We start from the raw sequence: 26,784 nt of genomic DNA, 5'->3' as shown, positions 1-26,784 counted from the left end.
CACGCGCGGCGCCTCTCTGGCCCACGTGCATTGAGTCAGCGGCGCACGTGACAGCGAGCTGGCGTCCTCGTGTCTGGTGGTCTGACGTGGCCCAGCGGCGACCCCATTGGAGGAATCTGCCCTGACGACCAGCGGCGCTTCTGATTGGACATTTCGGTTGGACCCGGTGCAAATAAAAGAAGCCCTGCGGCGCGTCGCGATCGGCGGTCCTACGAGAGAGGAGTCCCCATGTCGGAGAGCCGACATGTGTGTGAGTCGGCGGTCTTAGGCGAAAAGTTGACCTATGTATTAGAGAGGAGAGCTCGGCTCTTCGAGTCTCTGTCGGCCCCAGTGCCGAAATTGTAACGCCTCTGTATATATGCTGTACATAAACCTTGTTTAACTCACCGTCGTCTCGTCCGCTCGTCTTATCAGCTCTGCGCAGAAGCAGTCGCGAGCTGATAAACATACGCTACCAAACGGCTGGTGACCTTCCCGGCGGAGTTGGAAGCAGTGGCGCCTTCGGGACCGTGTTGGCGTCGCCGTCTTTCGCAACAGCGGTCACCTATCCCATTCATTACGATTGTGTTAGTTCAAACGATCGCTTCTATAGCAGTTCGGAAAGCTCTTTCTTGTTTTTATATGTTCTTGGTCCAAGGTTCTGCTCTTGTAATGAAAGCAGCACTGAGGCACCGTCAGCTGGCTACCGGACGCAATAGATCCAAGTGAATGACAGGGTGAACGAGAGCCTTGCAAAGGCCTGTATATGCCCCGAGGTTGGCAAAGGTTAAAGCATGGATCAACGCGGCGAATAAACTTTGCATAAGAGCCCTCCGAGTGAGCGACTCGCCGACAGCTGCGGGACAAAGTCTCATTGCACGTCATTCGTCTGCGGGCCTGCTGACAGACCTTCGGAATGGCGGCTGTTAGAAGATCTGCGATGGCGTGTGTCGGGTACGAGACGACGACGTCTTGGGAGAAGGCGTTGACGGTATACGCCACGTACGCAACAGGCGTCAAGCACCTGTTTGCAGTTCTCCATAGCTTCGACAAAGGGCGAAAGGCAGCGATCTTAGCCCGACTGAACAGAAACGTTGGCCGATTGGTTGTACTTAAATGTATTTGGAAAATGGCTGCAAACTTCCAAGGCCGACCAAAGACTTGGAACTTTTGCCCGCTGCGTATACAGTATAGAGTGGTGACATATAGGCCCTTCGATTGATTGATTGATTGATTGATTGATTGATTGTGTTCACAAGTGGCTGCGGGCTCATCAAGAAAAAGCTAACCTGGAGCAGCAGTGCTGTCGTCCCATCACTACCGCTTCTACACAGCGAAAAAAAAAATACGCTTGGCGATCTATTGTTCGGCTGATAGGGTTATCAATTCAGTGGATGACCGATTCCTGCGTTACTAACGCCGAAAGAACGACTGGGTCTATAAAAGGACGCCCCAGCGGGAGTCTTGCGCATTTTCGACGACCGTGCATTTAGAGAGTCGCGATGGAAAGTTTGGAGTACACGGGTCCGAAAGAGCCTTGAATTTCTCAGCAATTTGTGATTCAGTTCGGCCGGGCACATGTTGCTAAAGCGTTTCGTCACTAGCCGGAAGTGTGAATTCAAGAGAGAAAGAAGCGATGAGGAAGTGCAAGGAGGCTAACCAAGCTTTGGCTCTGTTGGCCACTCTACAGGCGGGCTGGGGGGAAAGTAGAAACAATAGAAGAAAGAGCTAGACAAAGAAAGAAAACCAAATGAACAGTTAGTGAGAACAGGCTTACCACAAACTCACACTGGTACTTCTTAGACGCTCGTGAAGCTTAATCGCCCTGAGGTAATGCTCAGAAGAGCTTGTGCGACTCGTGGTTGACAAACTTTTGTTGACTGCGCATCGATATGAGCCCAAATTCGGCGCCAAAAAAGGAAGGGTTGGGAGGTTCGCCTCCTCCCTCAGCGAAAAATTTCAATCTTGCTTGCGAATTCATACACGCACACATTGAAAACAACGCACGAACGAAGTACGGTTGAAAGTCCCTCGTCCCCTCAAAAAAAATTTTTGGGGGGCTACGCCATTGGCACTCCATAAAATCGGCGTTTCACTATGGCAGAGGATCAGATATTCGTCAAATAGCGCACTCAGTCAGCGCAACGCCGTAAGCCAGTGGGTCGACGCGCCGGCTCAGAGTTTATCGAACCGCGAATAACAGAAGGCAGAGAGGGTGGTGCAGATCCGGAAGGACATATACCTCCGATCTCGGAGACGCAGTGCGCATATGCAAGCGAACGCGAGGTTGTACGAAAAGGCGTGATGTACGACTCTCCTTTCGAGGAAGTGACTGCGAATGTCCGCGGCCGTATATAGAGTTGCGCAAACACGAGCGATGACTTTTGGCGGGTCTTTACACGAAGGCAATCTGTCTCGAACTTACGGGGCGATGAACATAGATGCGACAGCCGATGCTCGGAAGAGCGTAGAACGCGGCCCCACCCTTTGCGTGTACAACCATAGAAAAACAAACAAAAACAAAATCTAAACCTACGTAATAACATTCGCACGCAGGAAACATGGCAGTGCGGGTTACCTCAAGCTAAGTAAAGCTTGCCAAACGTATCTTAATGCCTTTTTTATGCTTAAACTACGCCACACCACTTCCGAAAAAGCATCGGGTGAAAAGGATACAAGGCAATTAATTACAAAAAAAACCTAAGCTCTGGAAGTGTATACAAAAGTAGAATACAGGTAAGAAGCAGTAGAGCAGTATCCAAATAGATACTGCTTCTGCGTTGTACGTTTTCATATAACGCTCAGGCAACTACCGAAATAACGAAAGTTGCCTAACACGTCTTGTTTCTCCGCACTAGCTTATAGCACCCACACAGAGCAGAAAAAAATATATATATTCATAGTTGCACTTGGCAATCTCATGTACAAATTCCGATAACAACATGCAATCGCACGTTCAGGGCGGTACTTCACAGACGGTCCCGTGTTCCGTTACGTAATTGGACTACCACGCAGAACAGACGAACAAAAATTAAATAAAAGAACAAAACAAACAAAAAGCGCACAACTTTCAGCTAGTTGGAAAACACGCGAACATGAATCCCTATAGCCAGCGTTCAGGGATGAACAATTTCACGAGACACGCTTGTGGCCGCTAATTCCCCAATTCGTATGCGACAGAATCGGCCGCTCGAACGTCGATAAAAAACGATGACGTCGCAACGAAAAGCACACACTGTATCGAGGCGAGCGAGTCGTGAAATACTAACGGTTCTCGAGCGAGGAATGCACGCGTCTTATAACAACGAACGCGCATCCGGATTTTCATGCTGAACCAGGATTAGTTGCGCAACTTTCGCAGTTAAACTACACGCCCCTCTCCTCCCCCCCCCCCCCCGACCTCGACGTCGCTTCATTTATTTTCAGCAGGAACCCTTGGAACGGTGTGACCTCAAGCCCGACCAACCGCTTGTCTACAGAAGTGAAACTCCGACGCATGCTTCGAGCCACTTGGTTCCGAAAGAAGCGCATATCTTCGACGCCTGTTTTCCGAACCAAACTGAGGACAAGGCAATCTATATACGAACCGCTTCGGCGCCATGTCGGGCCCGACACGACAGCCATAAGTTATACACCCGTTGTAGGGCTGTAGCAAATGAACGCTCGACGGGAAGAAACGGGTCCGCGACGAACGGAACGTATACCGCCGAAAGGTGCTTCACAACCACCACACACTCGGCACCAAAGGTGTTTTAGGAATACCGGTACAAATGTGTCTACCATAGCGTTGGGCGGGCGAGAGAGAGAGAGAGAAGAGGGCGAAAGGGTGGATGCCGAGGGCGGGAAACCATTATAAGGTACGGAGCCCTTGAGGGACCGCAGTACATCCAAACGGCGGCAAAACGAGTTCGCAAACGTCGAAGACGCATGAGTTCCAAGCTGTTGTTCATTTGCGCACGCTCTCCAAGATATATGTACGAGCCGACAGCCCCGGCCTCTCATTGGTCGGAAGGGGCAAGAAACGTTTGAAGTTGCGGGCCACTGCGGAGAATGAGAAGGTGACGAGTCGCCGCTCTGCAGGCTCGAAAATTTACGGGCAGCCAGCCAGTATGTACACTGCTTCTCTGCAGCATAATATGCGAGTACGTGAATATGTTAACGCATCCTCTACCGCACCCCTCCGCGCTGCCTGCAATTTATAAACCGGGAACAGTGACCAACGGTAAGCGGTGGTACCGCTCGCATGCCGTAATCAAGCGCACACAACCAGCACTGGTTGTCACTGCGTAACGTCGACTATAGTATACGCCCAACACGGAATTGTCTGAATGGCGGCGAACGGCGGTTCACGCTGGCTATATAATTGATGCTGTTGGCTGATACTGGCCTATATTACTGGTCAATCCCATCGTTTCGAGCTACGTGGGCTACATATTGGCTAGTGCTGGCTAACGCCGATCAACGTGTGCTATCTATTTTCATTCGAGCAGCGCACTTATCCTGTGCTCAACCGTTTTCATGTAACGTATGCTCACAGTGCGAAGCGCCCTGATGAGCAAGCGGGCAGACACTATATAGTCAAGTTACCTGTGTAGTAATTGTATGACTGGTGACTCCTTATAGTGCCAAATAGTGTCTACAATTGGCGCAGGCGAAGTCGACCGGCCCTTCGATTCCGCGCTGGTGCGATGTTGTTCCGCCGGGAACAGTCTTATTGTTCGACGGCCAAAGCGATTTACTTGAGCGGCTCCACATTATTTAAGCCGGGCGCCGACGGTATATCGCTCCCGCCTTACCGAATGCCGATCACGCACAACGTTTTCTAAGAGGCCTCCTGGTCTGGCCGTGTAGAAACCGTGAGCCACACGAGTGACCGCAGCAAATGCGGCGTGTGTGCACGAGCGGTGTCTCCAGCGCGCCGCCGAGACAAACGGTGCCGGTGGAACGCATTCGTTTCGCCACCGCTCTTTTAGGTGGCACGGAAAATGGACGATGTCCGCAAGGAAGGTTGCGTGCGACGTCCGCGAGTCGTCCAGGGTTCAACGTACCGACGCCAACACCACAGGTGCCAGGAAAAACGGTCGTGACCCCGGAGGACCACACGTGGGACTATACAGACAAGCAGTATAGAGATTCGTATATTGCCACGTTGTTGAGGAAATAAAAGCGACCCATTGAAAGCAAGGGGCTGCGGATTACGAGTGTGAAATAAAGAGGGACGGAGAAAGAAGATAAACCATCCTGTTTTGAAATCGGAAGAGCAGTCGCCAGGGCCACCCTGCGGTCTTTAGTCTTGGCAGCGGTACTTGCCGGTGACGAATGGCCCGCCGTCAATTTGTCGCGGGTGCGCAGACAGCACCTACAGTTGCCTCAAAACGTTAACCCTCTTTGCAGGTCAGCTAGACAGAATCGCGCGTGGTTGCACAAGTTTGCTCACTCTTGAGTCTCCTAAATAATGGGCACTTTTGGAATACGGTGCACAAAGCATCGCGTTAGCTTTCCTCGCCATGCACTGATACCTCGAACGCTATCCCCTTTGAGTGCCCTCGTTAAATGACGGAAACAGCATACCTAAGCAACGAACGCCATCTTTGCGTGTATACCCCATTCTAACACTTCCCAATAAACCGTATAAAATGGGATACGTGGAGAAAGTATAACTTAATGTGGGCTCCTAAAAAGGATAGACGCGTGCCCAATGGCGACAAATGCTAACAGAAGTCTTTGCGTACCGTATTCTCAAACATCCTAACGATATCTTCGGTTCTAGGAGCCAAAACTATACGATATGATTATGAGGGGCCCCGTGGTGAAGGGCTCTAGAAATTTCGACCATTTGGCGTTCTTTAACGTGCCCCAGCATCGCACAAAACACGGGCTTCTTAACATTTCACCTCAGGTGTAGATATACACGACCACCAGGACTGGCATCGAAAGTGCGACCTTCAGGTGTGCAGCAGCACAACCACAACGGACGCTCTAGCGTGGTCGTGCAGAAAACCTGCGTACAGAAGCGTACACAATTAGGCGCAGCGGTATGCGCGAAACGAAATACGTCAAATGTTGATTTTCTTTCTTCAGCGCGATGTCAACGTCGGCGCTACGGATGGCTCAGATTGGTGAACATCGAAGTTCTTTTCGATCGATTCATCTATGCACGCTCTGCGACGTGAACGCAGCAGAGCCGAGCGCCTTCGCGACAAAGCGCACCGAATCTACAAGATTTTTCGTTATACGAGTGGTTTCGATGTAGACGTATTTGCGGCAGACGCGTTGCATAAAGCTATCGATGCAAGGGGACGCCGCTTCGCGCATATGAATGGCACGACCAACGCGACCGCTATAGTCTTCGTGTAAGAGTAATGTTCTTCACTATCGATCGAGTTCCGAGTCAGGCTGAAAGAACGCGTTTCGAATCGAACATATATATTGCCGAAACGTCACCCTTCGCCGATTGATTACGCGAACGAAGGAAAAAAAGATAGGAAGAAGCACCCGAACTCGCGATTGCGCGCATTCACTTTCAAGAGACATACACGTCAAATGGCGCTATAGATTTCATGTCCATACGATAGCCATAAATTGAGGACTAACGGAACGAAAGTGAAGCCGCGCAGATAAAACGCTTTTCGCGTCGAACGTAAATAAGATTCCCGGCAGTTCAACGAAAAAGCGTCGCTGTCCAAAAAACCAGGGCGTCGCGGAAGCGAACAACTGCGCGCCAGAGATTGATGGCGTAGTTTGAAAATCGCATACAGCTCTTCATCCATAAAGTCGAAACCCCTCAGTCAATGGACTATTTTGCGGAGGGCTTTTAAGTGCCGCCATGCCGGGCTGTTAACCTTTGCGTTTTGCATAGGGCAAACGCAAACGAATTAAAGCGGTTTGGTTGGTGCACACGATATTTCATGATCTTATCAATTCACATCGCAATAAAAGAAAAACCCTACGCCACACAACGTTGTCGACTGCAAAAGCTTCTTCCAACGAAGTGCATTTTCATTCATCACAATACTGCGTAGTGATTAGAATTTTAATGTTCCGCGTTCTATTCCAAGTTTTCTTTTCTGTCAATCGCAACGAGAACACTGAGATGGAGCACTAGTTAATAAAACACGTGTCCCGACCCATACGTGTCCCTCACGACGGATTCTTATGGAAACATGCAAGACTTCACGCAAAATTCCATACGGTCATCCGGCCTCAAAAAACTCTCAGCTACACAAGATGGAATTCAGGCGTCTCAATCGAGAATTCAATCGAGAGCTCCAACGCATGGCGCTTCAGCGAGCACGAGAATTATGGGTAGTACACAGATTTGCCTAGTCTTCGTACTTTACGTTCTTCTTCGCTTCGCGTGGCTTGAAGCTGATTTGACACGAAGCAACAATCAGCAAATGGTCGGCGATTGCGCTTCACCACCTTAACCGTTTAGGCTCACCAATTCAAATATGGTAAAGGGTTCGTTCCTTGTTTCAAAAACAAAACCGAAACACGGCAGTAAACGAAGCCACAAGAGCGATTAGCCACCAGCAAGTACGAAAACTAGGCAAATCCGTGTACAACCCGTCATTGTCATGGTCGCTAAACGATCGCAGCGCCAGAGTCCCCCCTAGTTAAATCTTAGGAAGCTCTACGCTATATGCACTCGCCCAAGACAGCTGTACTGCGAAAGCCACCTTGCGGAAGCTCTCTGCACCAAACTTCGTCTTGCATTGCCTCCATGATCGTCCGACCGTTGGCCGAGCCACGACGTTATTATGGGATCACGTCATCATGTAACGTCAAGGCACGTGACGTCACTGTAAACACTGTAGGGATGTGACAAAGCCCATACAGGAAGCGGTTAAAAAAAGTACACGTTTGCATAGGAATAGTAGAAAATGAACGAACGAGAAACTTGGATAACGAAGCAAAACAAAACGTAGCTCGACAAGTAACATTTCCAGCAAGGAAAGTAAGAAACTTTTTGCTACATTGTAGGAAGTGTCATACTTACGCCAATGGAAACATTAGTAAAGCAATATAAACAGTGTTATAAAGTAAAGTACATTAAATAAATATCACCCTACAGAAAATAGGGTATATTTGTCGATCTGTGATGTCATCGCGTGGTGACGATTTCTCGCATAACTCGTGTTAATGCCGCCGACGTGGGAGGCCTGTCAATTGTCGCGCTTTATGAGAAACGCAAGGCTTTCGCCTTAATAACACCAGGGTTCCTTACGCATTCACCGAAAAAAAGTGGAACACAAAACCCTTCTTCAACTGTGAGTGCTAGCTGGCCAACCAAAAGGAAGAGTGAGAGAGTGGACAACTTTATTCATTTCCTGCAGGTTTTCAGACTGCGTTCCCACCTAGGAGCCGGCCGAGATATAATGTCTCTCAGCAGCTTTTTTGGCCTGCTGGATCGCTTAGAGTTAGTTTTTTTTTTTTTTTTAGTCCTGAGCTGAGCAGCGCGGTCCGCCAACGCTCCCGAAGGTGCTTATTGGAGGCCGCGTCTCTTATTTTACTAATTATTGCTGGACACACTCCGAAATTATGCACCAGTGTGATCCTATTAGTGCAATACTTGCACGAATCGGTCATACACAAATCGGTGTAAATGTGTTTCAGAATTGCGAGATTAGTATCGGTGCCTGTTTGTAATTGCCGCCATTTAACGGACTGGGCCCGATTGGGCTTGAGGTGAGGCGGGAAGTATATTATATATAAAAAAACATTATCCTCCTTGTACGACCGTTATAAAGTATGGCGGCGCACTCCTGGTGAAATGACGGAATCAAAGCAAAACAAATGTTTCGTTTTCGCGCATTCACCCCGTGTGCGCTGCCATGCAGTGTATAGCGTTCTTTCCGTTCACAGTCGATCGTGTCGACCTCCCCCTCTTTCCACAGAAGGCTTCTGCACATAGCGTGGCATTGCGTGGGCTCCGAAATAGGCTCATCTTTGGCTAAACGAGTATGCCACGTGCTCATCATTTAATGACATCATCAGCTGACGGCACGTGACATTGCATGCCACGTACCTTTGACACGCAGACAGAAACGCTTCCATTCGTTTATGCTTTTTCTGACGTTTGACCGACTGTGGATACTGTTTTTTTTTAGCCACTCGTGTTGACTACATCACAGACAAGGTATGGCAAAGTTTTGTCAGGTCTCACCAAATCTCGTAAAGCCTCTTGGCCCGCGAGGCATTCAAGCCTTTCGCCCAAATGAGCGCTTATATGCAACGGCATATGAGCGTTTTCGCCTCTTTGTTTTGTTTTTATTTGTTTGTCATATCAAGAGCGTTTCGAAAGCACGCACTGTACTACGACGCCGATCCTCTAGGACTCCCTAGGCAACAAGGCATTCATAAACTTTTACTCGACAAGGCGCTCCAGCTGTGCGACATGAAACTGCAGCGCGTACTGACATAGTACGCTCAGGGTGTACCATTTCACGAACTGGTGTTCTATTTCCAGTGCTGAGCAAATGTCGACGCAAGCGCCATTTAATCCCCAGGGTCCTCTAACACCCCCCCCCCCCCCCAACACCCACACATATAGACGTCGCCCCCTGTGTGCATGTCAGTGACACTGCGCACACATGGAAATCCGCATCGCAGACACAACATGTGTTGCGCCACTGTTGCTAACCGCAGGCCACGCGAAGTGCGAAATACGAGCCCTAAGCTGTCGTTTCACACCTAAAAGTGATAAAAAACAAACCGACAACCTTGTTCATCCGTGTGCATGCGCGTCCCCGTTGCGCACATTTTGACTTCGTCCGATGCCGTTGTTTTACGGAAAGATATTAGCAAACATGGCTAGTACGACAGCGTATACGATGTTCGTTTACGTCATTCCCTTTCTCTCGCATAAACTAACAAGTTTCAGACGTGTGAAAATCCTCAGGACTTCTTATACACTATCGCTAAGACGACTCTAAGGCCGAGCTCCCACTGTCGATGCGTCAAAGACAGAACCGCTACGCCGAAATTCAAGCTTCCCTTTAAAGCGCATGCGAACGCCGCTAAGACAAAGCTCGCGCGTATTAAGGGAGCAATGCAACCAGTGTTTTTTTTTTTTTCAGTGTGCTAACTACGGGTTTATTTCAAGGACGCTGAGCTATAGGTCACCGCAATACTTCGCCTTCAAAACATATGCCGAAGAGATCACACAACAGTGAGTAGATCGCGCGACAAGAAGAAAAAAAAAAGTCCAGGCACATCAATACAGGTTGGTTGTTCACACAGTAGCTGAAGTGGTATATAGTAACTGGATTCATGCGAACGATGCCAAACGCTCGCCACTGCAACTGACATCGACATTATTCGACATTATGCAACACTCTCAATAATTCAGCCAACTGTCAGCAACATTAGCCCAGTATAGGCGACGTCTTCTGATAGTATACGTCACCACCAACAATTAGCATACCAACGCGTGGCTAACACTATCCATAACTAATTTCTTTGTTTATCTGAAAGCTCCTCACAGACTCCACAAACGCATCATGTAAGGAGGAACGTACGGTCATTCACACTGTAGCAATGCCCCAACGTGTAGCCATCGTTCAATAAATCCTGGCAGACACTCACCAGGAGAAACACAACGCCCAGTGCAGCACTATAGGTCCCTCCCTCATTTCTCCAAGTAACCCAGTCCTGCGCTACAACTGTGGCCACGTTATCACCGCAACGTCTCAGTTCCATTAGCCCGCCTTTCTTTCAGCGCTCTTCACACGGTCCTTTTCTGGGAGATGACAATCCATTTCGCCACCTTCTCGCGTCATACCCTGCCCACACCTCTTTCTGAATGATTTAGAGGTAACATATACTCTAGCAAAATCGAGTATTTGGGTAGTGTTTCTGCCACAAAATAATCATCATCTACTTCGAGCACTTTCCTCGCATTATATCACCGCGGTTACAGTAGTTCGCGGTCGCTAATGTCGCGCACGTTATCAGAATGGCATAGCATTCTTGACAGGAAGTGACCAGCACCGCGTTTTCAAGAAAGGAAACGCGAGAAAGTCGGTTGACGATTGTTGTTTCATGGCAGAACTACTCCCCGAATACTCCATTTCTTTGTTAGAGTGTAGGAGTAATAAAATCTGAGAGGGTTCCTTATACGCATTCGCCTAAGATGACTAAGGCGAAAACCACCATCGCATTTCTTTCATTTGCAGAGTATCCATCGCCCCCCCCCCCCCCCCCGAAACCTCTCTGCACCAACGTGGTCTTGTATTGCCTTCAAGATCAGAGGCGTTGCAAGCTTTCGGCACCTTACCTGCTTTAGTATTGCCTCCATGATTGAAACACACACGACAAAGCGGTGATATCGTGTGATGATACCATCATACGACGTCACGTTACGTAAAGCAAAAAGCAACGATCACGTCAAGTTACGTCATTTGGGACGTGAGAATTATGTCACAAATTTATGCAACCAGTGACCTCATAATGACGTCACGCGGTGAGATCATGGCATATTGCTTTTTTTTTTTTTTGCATCACTCGCGTTGACGCCATCGACGGTCAATTTTCTTGCTTGATGACGCATCGCAGGCCTTAATGACAGATGTAGGGGTTTACATCTGCAAATCACGATATAATTATGAGGGACGCTGTAGCTGGGGGCTCCTAAAATTGCAACCAGCTAGGGTTCTTTCGGGTACAGGTCTTTGTCATTCGGGCTGCATCGAAATGCGGTCCCTTTGGCTGGGATTCGATCGCGCGACCTGCGGATGAGCAGTGGAGTACCATATAACCAAAGACCACTGTGACGGGTAGGGTAATATACGAGCTCATACGGTAAGCGAGAACACCGCGGCTGGCCGTTCACGGGTCCCAAATCTGGAGGCGCGCGTACGCTAAGATACGTTATCGCGAACGAGAAGCGAAGAAAGAAAAGCGAGCGTCCACAACGCCGCCAGACGGACGATAGGCCCGCGAAGACGAAAGCATTCCGGTACGTGCGAGATAAGAAAGGCAGACGCATCCCTCCAAGGAGCCCCGCCGACCACCGCATAGCACGGCTCGGCGCGTTGTTGGTCCTTTAAAGGCAACGCCGCACGGCGTCGCATTAGCCCACTTTTCGAGGGCTAATGCGATCCCTCCTCGAGAACGGATAAGGATCGCGTTCTTGGTCGCATGCGAGATAGAGGTGCACCTCCGCGCTGCTGGACGCCCCAATCGTGCACCAGTTTTTTTTTTTTCTATCTTCTTTTATTTCCGCCTCTTGTCACTTTCGATAGCAACTTGACGCTTTCCACCGAGGGGCTCGCACTGTCCTAATGTCCGAGATGTCGCCTTCGATTTCGGCACGGCCATTAGATTTTTTATTATTATTATTATTATAATGGAGGAGCTGGAATAGCACTTAACAGCTTACTAAGAGCACTTACGTGGTTGGCTACAGCCGCTTCTATTTAGACAGCTTGTTATCTGAGCTTTTATCGGCACTCCTGCCTTGAGGAGCAAGTCCAAAAGCGTCAGAGGCAGGGATCTGTGTGTGCGTTAGAAAGTGAAGGGGGGGGGGGGGGGCAGAAGACACATTTGGCATAATCGTCTCCGATCACAACACGCGGGAATGTAAAACCAGAAAATGGAGAAAATATTCTTTATATGGAAAGAACTTTACGCAGAAATGAACCGACCGCAGCTATAGGGCGAGGATGCACTCTGCCTTGCTGTTTTCACGCAGTACCCTCTTTTTACCGAGTGATATAAAATAAGAATAAAAAAGAGGCAGGGTGTTAAAAGCAGCGCTTAGCCAGGTAGGCTAACCCGCACTGTAATCCCCTAGATTGTTTCATCTGGGAACCTTACTGCACTGCGGAAGGGGACAGGGAAGGAAAGTTATAGCGGAGGACAAAAAAGTCACCGATAGAAACGATGCGTAACAGTTTCACGTTTGACATTTTTTTCAACCAAGACTTTGCACTGTACGCAAATGCTAGAGAAATTGACCCAGAGCTCTGCACAGCAAACCCTTCTCTGTATTGTGTGTGGCTGTTTGGAGCGACGCCATTGCATAGGCGAGAAATTTCGCTTCTTTTGCGACGCGTACAACGCGTTGTGAACAGCGGAATCATCCAAACTTTTTTTATTATTATACTAGGAGTACATTTGTTTTTTATAGTTAGCATAAGAGGTAAAAATGAACGAAAAAAAAATGAACCCTGAGCGCTGTCAACGGTCGACGCCCAAACACCGTCAGGTCTTCGGCATCATCTCTCTCAATATTCGATTTCCTCGTTTGTAACAAATGTTGTCGACTATTTCTCTTCGAAGGCAAGAAAGATCATCGCCTTATACCTCCACAATATGATTACCTTTAATTGTGTTGAAACGCTACCAGCACCAGACGGCAACGGCACCTGATAACAACAGTGATTACTAGTGTCTCGGTCTTCAATATGGGTGATAACACTGAAAAAAGTACGGATCTGACGCCGCCCCTTTCACGCGAAATTGTTTTCGTTTCACCGTGGTTATGCTTTGCCACAGTACGCCGAAGCGCACGGTGAAGGTAACCTTACAATAAAAGAGGAGGAGCACAAGAAAGAAAGAAAGAAAGAAAGAAAGAAAGAAAGAAAGAAAGCTAATTAACATTCAAAACAATTCCTTCTTTCTTTCTATTTTTCACCGTTCACAAAGTGTCAAGCTGTATAAAGCATGCTGATCGCTAGAGCAGCTTAGCAATCGTGACGGCACCGCGAATACGAGCACCACGTATTAAAAAAAAAAAACTGCGCACATTAAACCTTTCGCTTTCTCGGAAATTTCGCAAGTACGACGACTCATACACACCGACTCTGCACAATCTTTCCCCTTGCACAAGCGCACAGATAAGCAGAAGGGCCCTTGCCTTTTTTTTTAACGCGTCACAAAATGAGTCCTCGTCACTGGGACATTGATTAATGGGCTTTAACAGCGTGCACGTCTTCTCTGCGTTCCATTACTGGGTCGCACTGAAGAATTACGACACGCAGTGCGCGCAACGAGAAGACTGTGTGACGTTCCAGTGTAAAGCGACACTGTTCAATGCCGAGACGGGTAACGAGGAGATAAGATCCGGGGGTTTTTTTCCGTTTCCTCCTGGCTTGGTGGCCATCTTTGAGTCATACGCGGGAGCTTCGTGTGCCGGGGTGGGATCTCTGATTCACTGGAGAGAAGTGGGCAGAGTCAAGAAACATAATAGCGAGCCTGCAGCTAAAATAAGTGCTGCGCGACGCTCTACTGGCGGGCTTTATCACTGCGAACTGCCCCGGCTGGGCTACGTAGAGAGACTGAACCGCAATGACGCTTCACTGAACAGACTGGCGCCATCGAACATAGATCGAGTTTCTTAGAATAATCAATGAAAAAGAGAGCCCACAGCGTTCCTTATGCATTCGCCTAAAACGACTTGATCATGGTGACGATTATGGCTTATATGTACGACTTGAAAGCAAAAGGCAACTTCATCTTCTTCTCAGTCAGTGTATTCATCACCCTCCTTCCCCTCCTTCTCGCTGAAAGCGTTCGACCTCCGACAGGATTTACCACAACCTCCAGGATCAGAGGTAGTGCGAAATTCGACGTGAGCCTACGGGAATTCGTGCTACCTCCAAGATCAGAGTCAACGCAAATCACGACGTCATCATATGACGTCACGGCGACGTCTGGTAGTGACGAAGGCAGTCGATTTTTCAAGTTAGGTGACCGAGAACTGAAAGGCAGGTGAGTTGGAACGTATCCGTAATTGGGCCGCTAGCACACAAAAGTAAACACAGAATTATGCGCTTCCCAATTGTGGATTTGATGAGGAATTTGGGGCTTTCGCCTTCACATTAGACCTTTCGTTTACTCTAAATACCGTTCGAGCGATTCCCCAACCCAACTCATGAGAGACCATAACATACCAACCTTAGAACTAAGACGTAAAATCCAAAGATTAAAATTTCTTTATCTCTTAAGAATAACGTATTGCCAATGAGACCAGAACAATACACCCAACCACTCACCGCTCGCAGAACAAGACACCGGCATGCCGACTCTCTAACGCCTTTCAATGCTAGAACTAACATTTTCAAGTTCTCCTTTTTCCCGCGCACTGTAACCGAATGGAATCAATTACCTGCATTATTCATAAATAGCATAGACTCAATTGAACATACTGTATCTTGACCTGTATTGTTAAAGTGTTAAATGTTCTTTCTTATTCATTGTTTGAGTTATGTCCTTATTCTTCGCGCTTTTCATGTTATTGATCTTCTGTTGTCCATATTACGAGCTTTGTAAATACGTCCCTCCTGCTTGGGCCCTTCACTGGGCCGGCAGTATTATGTAAATAAAAATAAAAAAATAAATTAGCGTGCGTAGGACAGTACGAGGCTTACAGATTCGCCTAACCTAGAAGCAATGGGATTTAGCTCTCCATGTCGAAAGCTTCGCAGTTATGGACTTGGAAGAAAGACAGCAGCAGGGAGGTACCCACCGGGAATAACTTAAGGCTTCGTCCACATTACTTAATTTGCCTTTATATTGCAATTACTGCAATACACATAAAAGAGCACAATTAAGAGCCCCTATACCTTCCTCGGCCTAATGATCTGCTGGTTGTCACTAAAGTTGTACCAGAGTGAATTGAGTGACTTGAACGTTAACTACCGCAAATTGAAGTTAACTACGTGAATTAAAATGTAATTAGACGCGAATCAAAAATCGATCAGGTGGCTCGAATGTGAACGAAGAATGCATCGGTTGCCTGGAGTGCGGACCAGTGCATATTAAAGTTAATTGAGTTGAGAGCGGTTGAAGTCAAGATCCCCTCTCAGAGCATAGGCTTTCTTTCGTCCACGGCGTCCTTAACCAAAGTCAAAGGGAGCCGGCAACTTTTCCGCTTATTGTCACGATCATCGCGAAAACCCCCGTTGTGCAGATGACACAGCCGGCTCCGCCTTCGCGGCAGACAGGCGCCATCGAACGGTGGACACAGACGGCCTTGTTGTAGGACGAAAAAAAAAATAAAAACCCCAAAAGCCAGACCCTCCAACGGCGAGGACGCCGGATGGGACGGCGACGTCACGTCTAGCTTCCTTTCTTTTCTTTGTTATTTCGCGGTCCGCAAAATCGGCGCAAAAAGATCCCTGTTCCCGAACGAAAAAACGCCAGGCCTGTACGGAGCACCCAGAAAAGTCGCAGCTAGACCTCAAAAAGCTGCCGTTCTAGAGCCTCCATTGTATAAGCTCTCTATGAGTCTACACTACAAGTATACTTTCAACCCACTATATACGCCTCAAATCATGAAAAAAAAAAAGGTTAAAGCCGAATACTTGCCGATAAAGGTCAAGTGGAAAACAGTAGGTTTTGCAAAGGGGCGAATGAGCCCACGTCTATATAATTCGGAAGCAGAGCATCAGATTTTTTTTTCATTTCCAATTTGACGGACGAGCTAAACCGCTATCGACCAGTATGATGATGATAATAACATAGATTTCCTTGGTACAAGAAACAAAGATATGACCAAACACTTCAAAAACTTTTGGTTGGAGTTGAAATCATCTCCCAAATGATGTCCCACTCATCTCCCACAGCCAACCAGGCATAATACGCGCTTCTGCTCCACGTAATATTACCGCCTTCACCACCTACCAATACGAATGAAGAAAGTACTCATTCAACCTTGTTTTTTTTTCTGTGGTTGAACATATTTTTGAACCCAAACAAAGGGGAACTTCTAATCTTGTTTATAACACCTGCTGTCACACTGACCTGCGAAACTATGCGACTTCTCCGGTGTCACTTGCTTCTCACTACACACTGCACAGTACCTGCCCACTACAGAAGACCGGCTGAAATCCCACTAGTTAATGCAAAAACATTCATTTTGCTTCGCTGAATAAGGACAAGAGAATGGTCAGATTGATTACACACGGTTCTTTATTTTTGTGCGCGTCCCCCCCCCCCCTTTTTAAACCACGGGTCTTGTCAATCTGCAAATAAACGCTTCAATCTCTCATTCATTTATTCGCTAGCTTATTAAGGCTAACAGAAAAGCAGCTCCGATTTATCGGACAAGAAGAAGGAAGACGAAAAGGCGAGCGCGAGGAGCGAGACCTAAGCCAGCTATAGACCCCGTGGACCGGCCCTCCGTCATGAAAAACGCCAAGGCAGTTCGCGTCATCAGGGCTGTGCAGCAGGTGGACGACGGCCGCGTCCAGCAACTCTGGCTGCGGCTGCGGAACGCCTTCGACGAGATACAAGAGCGGCAGAGTACTAGCCAACGCTTCGACGATCTGTACAGAGCCGCATTCACCATGGTGGCACAAAACGAAGGGGAACGCCTCTACCGCGGACTTCGCGAAGCCGTGGCGGAGCATCTCGTCAACAAAGTACGCGCCCTCGTGTTGAAGGCAGTCGACGACGACTTCTTACAGACGCTTATCCACGCCTGGGAAGCCCACCAGACGAGCATGAGAATGATCGGCGATATTGTAAGGTACCTGGACATCGCATACGTGCCCAGGAGCGGCTTCGACAGCGTCGGCAAGGCGGGCGTCCTGCTTTTCCGCGATGAGGTGGCGCGCTACGCCGACGTGCGGGACCGCCTACGGGATACAATGCTCGGCATGGTGAAGGCGGAACGCGAAGGCGAGTCGGTGGACAGGGCTTCGCTGAAGAAGGCGTGCGAAATGCTTGTAGCCTTGGGACTCGGTTCCACCTCGGTCTACGAAGAAGATTTCCAAGTGTTCTTTCTAGCCGAGACGGCCCAGTTCTACGCCGCACGGGCACTAGTCTACATCGACACCAAGGACGCTTCCGAGTACGTTGCCCAAGTCGAGCAACACGTTCACGAAGAGTCGGAGAGGGCGAAACACTGCCTGCACGACTCCACCGTGGTTCCTGTCGTGCAGGTGGTGCAGAACGAGCTCGTCGGAAAGCACGTGAAGGCCATCGTGAACATGGAGGACTCTGGCGTAGAGCGCATGCTCGCAAACCAGATGAACGACGACCTTGCTCGGATGTTTCGGTTCTTGAAGTGCGTGCAAGGCGGCGTCAAAACTTTGCTCGACTGCGTCAGCAAGTACCTACGGAATCTAGGACGATCTACCGTGAACGAGCACCTGGACTCAGGGAGCCTGATACCTCCATTAATGGACCTGAAAAACCGCTTCGACTACCTCGTTCAGCACTGCTTCGAGGACGATGAAGCGGCCAAGCAGGTAGTCGCCACTGACTTTAAGTACATACTCAGTCTGACTAACAAATCGGCCGAGCATCTGGCTGCATTCGTGGACGACGTGATGCGAAAAGAAATCAGGAACAAGACAAAGCAGGAGATTGGCCAGCTCCTGGACCAAGTTATGGCGTTATTTCGACCTTTGCAGGACAAGGACCTCTTCGAGCGGCACTACAAGCAGCGTCTGGCCAAGCGGCTGCTGCTCGACAGGAGCGCCTCGAACGAAACAGAGAAGGCAATGGTCGCCAAGCTCAGGAAAGAATGCGGCTGTCTATTCACCTCCAAGATGGAAGCCATGCTTAAGGACATGCACACTTCGAGTGACGTGATGAAGGAGTTCAAAGAGGCCATTTCCTCTTGCGGAATAGACATGCGCGGAATCGACGTAAACGTTCGCGTACTCACGACTGGCTTCTGGCCCTTGGCGGCCGTCACGCAACTGAGCAGTATTCCCACCACCCCGTGGAGCGTTTTCCAAACGTTCCGGAGGTTCTATCTGGCGAAGCATGGCGGCAGACAGCTCAACCTGCAACCGCACCTTGGCAGGGCCGATATGAGCGCCGTGTTCTACGGGCCGACGAGCGAGCCCTCAACGTCCCAGGCGGCGAGCACATCGACCGAGGAGCTTCGTCCGCGAACCTACATCATCCAAGTGTCGACGTACCAGATGTGCGTGCTGATGCTGTTCAACCACTACGAGCGAATAGCGTACGAAGACATCGTCTTGGAGACAAACATGCCCGAAACGAGCCTGGTTCGAGCGCTTCGTTCGCTGTGCACGAACACAGCCTCCGAGCCGGTGCTGACCAAGACGCCCGCCTCGAGCGAGATCGGGAACGGCGACGTTTTCGCCGTCAACGAATCCTTCACGTCTGGTTCGCAGAAAGTCAAACTTGAGTCGACGCCGCGTAGTAGGACATCCGCGACGATGAACAGTCGAGCGGTGGTCAACATTGACGAAGACCGGAGGTACGCGCTGGAAGCGGCCATAGTGAGGGTGATGAAGGCGCGCCTGAAAATGACGTACGGCGACCTCTTCGCCGAGGTGACGAGTTTGCTGCAAGGCACGTACACGCCCAGTGCCACTGCGTTCAAGGCCAGAGTTGACGCTCTCGTAGAGAGGGTTTATCTGGAGCGGGACCCCGACAACGAGAACGTCTATAACTACGTGCCTTAAAGAGCGGCAGTGTTATTGAAGTGAGATCTTATGTGCAACCAGCACAGTGGCGAACACGATACGCCTTTTATTACAGCACAATGTGCGACTCCAGCCCTTCTACCACGTAGTAACCCCTAAATTCCTCGCCTCCAGAGAAATAAACGAATTCCACGAGCGATTTCCTCTGCGTGCTGTAAGAATTATGTTTTGGCGATACTCGCTATTCACCCGCTGTGTATTCGTTGTATACTGCCGTATTTTGTATATCGCTAGAAGCACCGCCTAACGAATTGTGAAACGGAGTTGCGCGGTTCCGTAGAAAAATATACCTAGAAGTTGTTTTATCCCAGAAAAAAACTATGCCAATCCCTACAAGGGAATTGAGCACGTGCTAGTTTATATGAGAAGTACAGGACAAGCGAGTAAGGTATCTGAAAAAAAAAAAAAACACCAGGCCTGCACGTAACGTGCAGCAAAGTCGCAACGAAAGCTGGAAGAGCGGCCTTTCAAAGCCTTTTCTAAACACTGATTTGGGTAACTGCTACAAGCACACTTGCTGGGTGACTACTACGCCGTAACTAATTCTAATTTTTGTGTATAGTAGGCCGGCATTCACTATGCTATCTTTGTTCGTTCTTCGGTGAAGCGTGGCATCCGCTACAGACTCGCTGGGAATTTTGTGCATTTCTTTTATGCAGTGGCCGGCTCACGACGATAAAGAATTGTGCCTGAAGTGGGTATGCGCCACAAGCTGATCAAGAACAAGCTTTTGTGACGAGTTGGAGCATAGTACGACCCACCCGTTAAGCAACTCACATTGTGTGACGCCTGGTTGTTCCTTTGAAGTTTTAAAACTTTTTTTATTAATCATGTTAACGCGATTACTTTCCCGACATCGAGCCTTCGTAAGGCGAATTGGGGAACTATATTTGAGCACTAGCGTGGCTCAGTGGTAGAATACTGGGCTGGCACCCAGTTGACCCTGGTTGGAATCTCACTGTGCCCTTGGTGTTTCGTTTTTTTTTTCTTGCGATACTGGTTACGTACACTGGCGGCGGCGGCGGGCAACTACGGTGCCGCCAGTGACCCGCGTTCTGATCTCATCACAACTGTCGCCGCAAAGAGCAAAACTCAAGGTCTGCGCGTAACACATGCCACAGTAACAACACAAGCCCGTAACAACGAAACTCACGCAGTGGGTGCACATCACATTCGAAAACATTTCACACGCGCATAAGTGCTCGTCGTTTGACGCATGCTGCCCCGTTTACAGAAGATGCAGCCACATGCAAAACCTTCTCGGACACACCGCATTTTAAACTTTATCGATTGCATTGTAGTAATCAACAGTTTGAATTTATCGAGTAACATCAGGTAATAAAAATATGCACTGAGTGGTTGAAGTACGCTCTAGGGACAACATATTGGTTTCGCGTTCGATTCTCAAGGCGATCGAAACATAAGGATCCCCTAATTTTTCTTTAATATTTTATGTTTGTCGCCAGAATATCTGCGCACGTTGCCGTCAATTCAGCTGGCGCGAGCTTCGCGAAAGTCGGAGAGTGTTGCGCACTGGAGACCAAGCGCCCTGTGTTGACGTCGACACACGTCAGCGCAAAGGGGCCGCCGCAACAAGCGTGCCCGTAGCCGACGCCAAACTGTGGCAAGGCCGTAAAGGTAACAACATTAGTCAAGGTTCACGTATGTGCCGGTCGGAACGCGACGCCGGCAACACACCCGTGAGAATAAACCCGCCGAGGCGTGTCAATGTGCGGACGCGTTTACACCGTACAGCGGCATTCTATTGAAGCGCCGCGACGTGGTTTGATGCGTAACGCGACACAACGACGCATCCGCGTAGCGTGACGCGTATACCGTGAAAACGTGCGCGCAACATACGGCCGGTCGTGACGTCGTATTAAATCGAACGGCCGCGAACTGAACTTACTTCAAACGTCACGTGGTTTTGACGGTGTGAAAGGCTACGTAAAGACTGTGAAATACGAAGCTCTTATATTTGGGCGAACTCGCGGCCGGAATATAAAACCTCGAACTTCAAGCGATACACACTGAGCAGTGATAGCGGCGAGAAGACTGGTCGGCCGTCGAGTAATCTGGTCAGCGGTGGAACGCGTCCTCTTATATATACACCAGTCATCGAATAATAATAATAATAATAATAATAATAATAATAATAATAATAATAATAATAATAATAATAATAATAATAATAATAATAATACGCCACGAAACCACGATATTATTATCGGAGACGCCGTGGTGAAGTGCTGCAGAAATTTCGACCCCCTGGTGATCTTTAACGTGCCTTGACACCACATAGCACGCGGGACTCTACCATTACGCCTACATCGATAGTTATAGCTCGAGAACAGAACGACGACGTAGAGACAAGTATCTCTGTCGTCGTTCTGTTCTCGCGCTATAACTATCGTCATGTCCATACCAACAAGCCCGAACTGCCACACCTTCATCGAAATGCGACCGCCGCCGCCACCGCCAGGATCGAACCAGCGACCTCAAGCCATCGAACCAGCCAGCGGCGTCATGGCTGGCGCTCGCATAAGCGAGATCTCCAATAAACTTGACTATTCGGGTCCGGCGCGCAATCTCAACCAAACTAACTCGGACAGTCGCGAAGCTTCCGAAACTTGACGGCGCGGTCCGTGTCGACCGTCGATAACACTCGTTGCGGGTGAAAGCCGAATACGTCAAAACAGGGTATACAAACGGGCGGGCAATACATATCCCTGTGTATCTGTGGGGAGCACGTCTTTCCGGATGCGAAGGACCGCAGCTGCTCGAAACGAACCCTCGGCCACTGTGTGATTCATGCACCCACGCTCCGGAGGCTTTACTATTCAGTCTAACTTGCCCACGCTTTACTACGCTAGACTGGCACAGCGGAGGCAGCGCTAGGGGCTACACGTTCTGACTGCTAGTCGTCGGAGAACGCACACTCCAGGCGGTACTTCCGGTATTCCTGTTTGTTTTTCAAACCCCTGTAACACCTCCTCTCTGTCGGCCTTTTTTCTGTTTAGTTCTTTTTCTCTGTCACCCACCGGCTATCTCCTTAAACCACAAAGCTACGGCGTTTGTACACGCTCCTTCCCACCACCGCCTCGCAGTCGAAATCAAATCGACGTCGGTGGGCGAACGAGCTGGGAACGGCGCAGAAAGAAGCCACCGCGACCGAAGCATCGAAAGTGGACGTTTTGTCACGCCTGCCCAGCCGGGCGCCAGTCTCGCACCGACCACGACGCCGACCCGTTTGGCTACACCGCCGCGTGGGCCGTTTACTTTCTCCTTTTGGAAGCACACGCGACAGTTTTCTTTCCTGCACTACCGAATGCGGAGGAGGAAACGCTCTAAGGGAGCGGCAATGCCCCGACTTGCACATCTTCATTCGCTTTCTGTTTCAACCCACGGTGATTATGATACAGCGGTTACACTGCTCGGCTGCTGACCACAAGGTGCCGGAATCGCATTCCGGCCACGCCGTGCATTTCAGTGGGTACAAAATGCTAGAAGGCAGCGTGCTTTTAATTATGCGCGCGTTAGATAACCTATAGGCTGACCGAAATCTCCGCAGACCTTCGTTGCCGAGTGTCTCGCAATGACATCCTGGTTTACGGATGTAAACCCCACCTTCAAAATATTATTAGGGGCTTTTAGCTTTTAGAAGCTGAGAAATAGCCGCCTTAGCTTTGAAACTGTTTTTCAATAAACACTCACGTAACCTATGAGAGTTCCTCGTACGATGCGGCCTAGTAAAGCGTCGGGAGCAGCCAGGATCGGCGCGGCAGTCGGCCGGCGGTCGATGTTTCCAGTTACCTTGTAGACGATTACTTACGGTCTAATCGTCGGCTGACTCTAATTGGCGCGCGCAGGAGCCTTGGAAAAGGAGCGACTCGACTCGTTGGTGACAGTTTCAAGACTGGTTTATTGAAGATGACTAGAAAGTTGGAAAGGAAAGAGAGAGGCAGAATAGAAAGAAGGAAATATCGGAGCCGATCACACGAAGGGTGTCGTGGGAATGATGCGGGTGAGACCCCCATCGCTCCCGTCGGCTTTGTGCTGGCGGCCCTCCTCTCGACCCATGAAATTGGGCGGCGACGATGAACGTCTTAGACGGCGTCCGTACGGCGGGAAAGCAGGACGAACCCTTCGGCCTTCTTAACACACCTTGCATATCGTTCGCGTAAACACACTTGTGGACAGGCAAAACCGCTGCAGCAGCTCGGCAACGTTACAGAGCAAGCGTTATCGGCAAACTCACCCGCATGTCGACTCTCTCAGACTCAAATCGAGCCGCGAGTGTGAGTGTCGAGCACGAGCCCGAATGAGTCCATACTCAAAACCTTGAGTCAGCCTGAGCGCGATTGAACCATGTTGCAGAACATGGTTTAACTGTCTCAGTGCTCGAAGTTCTTTCACCGAAGAATCATGAATTCGTGTGGGCGTGCAAACACGGACAAAAGAGAGCCAAGTCAAAACACCACAACACCTGTGAGACGTCTTGACTATTCTATCTATTATGCCCGTGTTGGCAAGCGGAGTCTTTTCAGCATGTATATTTTTCAACTAACTGGAAACAGTAGACAGACCCATTTCTCTTGTGCCGGCGCCAACGGGCCCTCACTGTTTGACGCAAAGCCCCCCAGAAAAGCAGGAGCTCAAGACTTCCAATCCGGAAGCCGCCGCCCGACTTAACACCTCCGAAGAACGCAGTATACGAACCGGCTTTTTATAGCTTCCAAGGAAGTGTCGCCTTAGTTCGCACCGCGGCGGCGCCACTAGCGTCGTCAGTGCCGGACCTTTGTTCGACTAGCGAGGAGACAGAAGCGCCTTGTTGATAATTTCGCACGCTTCGTGGTCTACAATGCGCGACCGCTCTTTTTTCTTTTATTTTCTTTTCTCAGCGGCTTAGCACTTGCGGCCACCAACGAAGGCGTTTTCTCGGTGCAACAGCAAGACGGCCGTTCCGCTTTGCGCACGGATATGCAGCGCCGCTGAAAAAGTCCGCTGGCCCGCCGGTGACGGCGCATTAACCTCCGAGCGAATGGGAAAGGAGCAGCGAGTCGGATTGGATGCGACAGCCAGATCCCTTGAGACAGCTAACGTACCAGACCGTGGAGCATGGGTGTTGAAGAAGTAAATATCATCACAAAAGCGCTTACGATGGTGCTATAGTTGGCGTGACGCACAGTGGCGTAACTAGGAGGACGGGTTGGTGAACCCCTCCCTCCCCCCAGATTCTTTCAGTTTTGTATGTTATATGTACACGCACGCATATAAACATGCATGAGAGAGCGTGAGACACTCCCTTCTCTCCGGCCGCCTTGAATAAGATTTCAGACTACGCTCCCAATGACACGTACACGTGATTATGAGAAGTGATATGGCGCAGGCAGGGACGTTATATGCAGATCAAGCCGGCTTGGTTAAGCCTACACTCGGATAAGGTTTATAAGCCATCGCAATCTTGATTACGCCCAATGTGGAACCTCAAAGCTCCTTCTGTGTTTCTCGAATTAACCCGGTGCTTCGCTTACTGCGGATCCGTTATGAACCCAAACTTCTTAATCTCCACTGTCCAACCCCTACCTTCTGTACAAGTGTCCAGCATATGACGACGAGCGATGAAAGATCGCAGGATGGCACACAGCACATTCAGAACAAGAACTTTATGCAGGAAGCACTCAAACACCTAAGCGGATGTGGAAGAACCGAAACATGATAATTTCATAAGGAAAAATTGCGAGGACCGAGTAACACGGGGACAAAAAGAAATAGCGCGAACCCGGGCGGCGGGGAGGCGTCCGAAACGAGGATTTCACCTGCGGCGCGCGCCGACAGACGAGGTGATTTAGGTGATCCAGGGAGGGCCGAGGTGTTCGCACCCGACAAAAATAAAAACGAAAAAGTGAGAAATGGAAGAAAGTCCTTCCCAAGTACCGCTGCAGTGAATGTGCGTATACGCTAGACATCCCCGCAGGAGATGACATATGTACCAGCGGCGTCCTGAAGAAGCCGGAAACTGAATTTTAAATAGAAATGCCCTCCCCCCCTCCTGCATTCCGCGTCTTGTTTATTGCGTGCGGCGCGTCATATTTTTGCGTCGTCTGTATTTCTTTTTTTTTTTTGCGTTGCGATTCATGCGCCATATTTAGTGGTCACTTTATAATATCGTCTGCATCTGTCGCAGACGATACAGCCCTGCATCGTCTGCACCACATAGTCTATCGTAAGAAACTCGATGATCTGGCACGCTATTTAGAACGCTGTCGAGTGAGCGTCGGCGGGAGTTTGTCTTGAGGGTTGCAAACCCGTGTCGCATCAAGGCTGTTGGAGGGAGAGAGCGCTGGTGTAGATTAGGTGTTTGCCGGCGCGGGTGTAGACTTGAGAGGGGCAAGCGCTCTTGTCGCAACCCCCTCCCCCCTGCCGACTCCCATGGTGCCACCATATTGTCAAATTTCGTAGTGGCGGTACTGTACCAACCAGAGAAGCCCTGGAGTCCATCTGGGCAAACCAGAGTTGGCAAGATGGCTAGTTAGACAACATGGCGGAATTCCAGAACATCATCCCTGAACTCTGCCACTAATAAAACTTTTGAAGAAACATACTCATAGTTTCCGCAAGTTTCTATAGGGGTATCGTTTCTGCTGATAGTGCACACCATCCCGCCAGTGGGATGACTTCGAACTTACGACGGAGCTGAAAGAAACATGGCGCCCGCTATAGCCTCGCAAGGCGTAGCGAAGAGACAACGCCACCGCTGCAATGCATAGACATCCTGAACATGACATAATGCACACTCACCGGAGGAGTTCTGCGAGCTGTTACCGGCCTGTGATTGGCCAGCCCGGTGATGCCTGAGCACGTGCGCGCCACGCTGGTCCTCGCCGCCGCTGACGGGCTCGATGGTGAACATGCCCCTCGAAGGTGAGTAGATGTAGCCAGTCTGCGAGAGAGAAGGGTACGGGGCTATACAGACTAACCGCAGGGCGGATAAATGCTCACAGCGTTGTAAACATTGTATACATACATGTCAGTACGTGAGGTACCCATCGAGCACAAACTAAGCGAATTGTCTTATTATAGACAGACATCAGCAAATACACTCACTCAAATACTTTTGACGCTGCCTGTATCAGCGTATAGAGATTATTATTATTATTATTATTATTATTATTATTATTATTATTATTATTATTATTATTATTATTATTATTATTATTATTATTATTATTATTATTATAAGCAACTGACAACATTGGTGAAGCAGATGATCGGCTTTATTTATGTATTTTATTTACAAGTATGCATCATAGAGGCATCGAGCACAAGCACCAAGTACAAAAGTGGCATCAAAAACAAAAGTAAGGAACGTGTATTGTCTCCATTACTT

The 26,784-nt window shown here is 49.2% G+C and overlaps 2 protein-coding genes across 6 annotated transcripts in view; one reads left to right on the top strand and one right to left on the bottom strand.

The window, feature by feature from the left end:
- Positions 1-26,784, bottom strand: part of AdamTS-A (ADAM metallopeptidase with thrombospondin type 1 motif A) — a 439,465-nt gene that overhangs the window by 156,884 nt on the left and 255,797 nt on the right. For all 5 annotated transcript variants that reach the window (XM_075873573.1, XM_075873569.1, XM_075873570.1 and 2 more), the window contains one exon: positions 26,196-26,337. In XM_075873573.1, the coding sequence (XP_075729688.1) occupies positions 26,196-26,337 (142 nt within the window). The remainder of the gene's footprint in view (positions 1-26,195; positions 26,338-26,784) is intronic.
- On the top strand, positions 16,698-21,293 carry LOC119165017 (cullin-3). Its single transcript, XM_075873567.1, has one exon. The coding sequence runs from the start codon at positions 17,112-17,114 to the stop codon at positions 19,371-19,373; it is 2,262 nt and encodes a 753-aa protein (XP_075729682.1). The 5' UTR covers positions 16,698-17,111; the 3' UTR covers positions 19,374-21,293.

This window comes from Rhipicephalus microplus, chromosome 9, assembly GCF_043290135.1.
Source record: "Rhipicephalus microplus isolate Deutch F79 chromosome 9, USDA_Rmic, whole genome shotgun sequence".
NCBI lineage: Eukaryota > Metazoa > Arthropoda > Arachnida > Ixodida > Ixodidae > Rhipicephalus > Rhipicephalus microplus.
Note: the sequence above shows the minus strand (reverse complement) of the source record. Positions and strands in the feature narration are given on the sequence as shown.

What these genes read in the sequence shown, in the direction of transcription:
- LOC119165017 (XM_075873567.1), top strand. Translation starts at nt 17,112, where the DNA reads ATGAAAAACGCCAAGGCAGTTCGCGTCATCAGGGCTGTGCAGCAGGTG.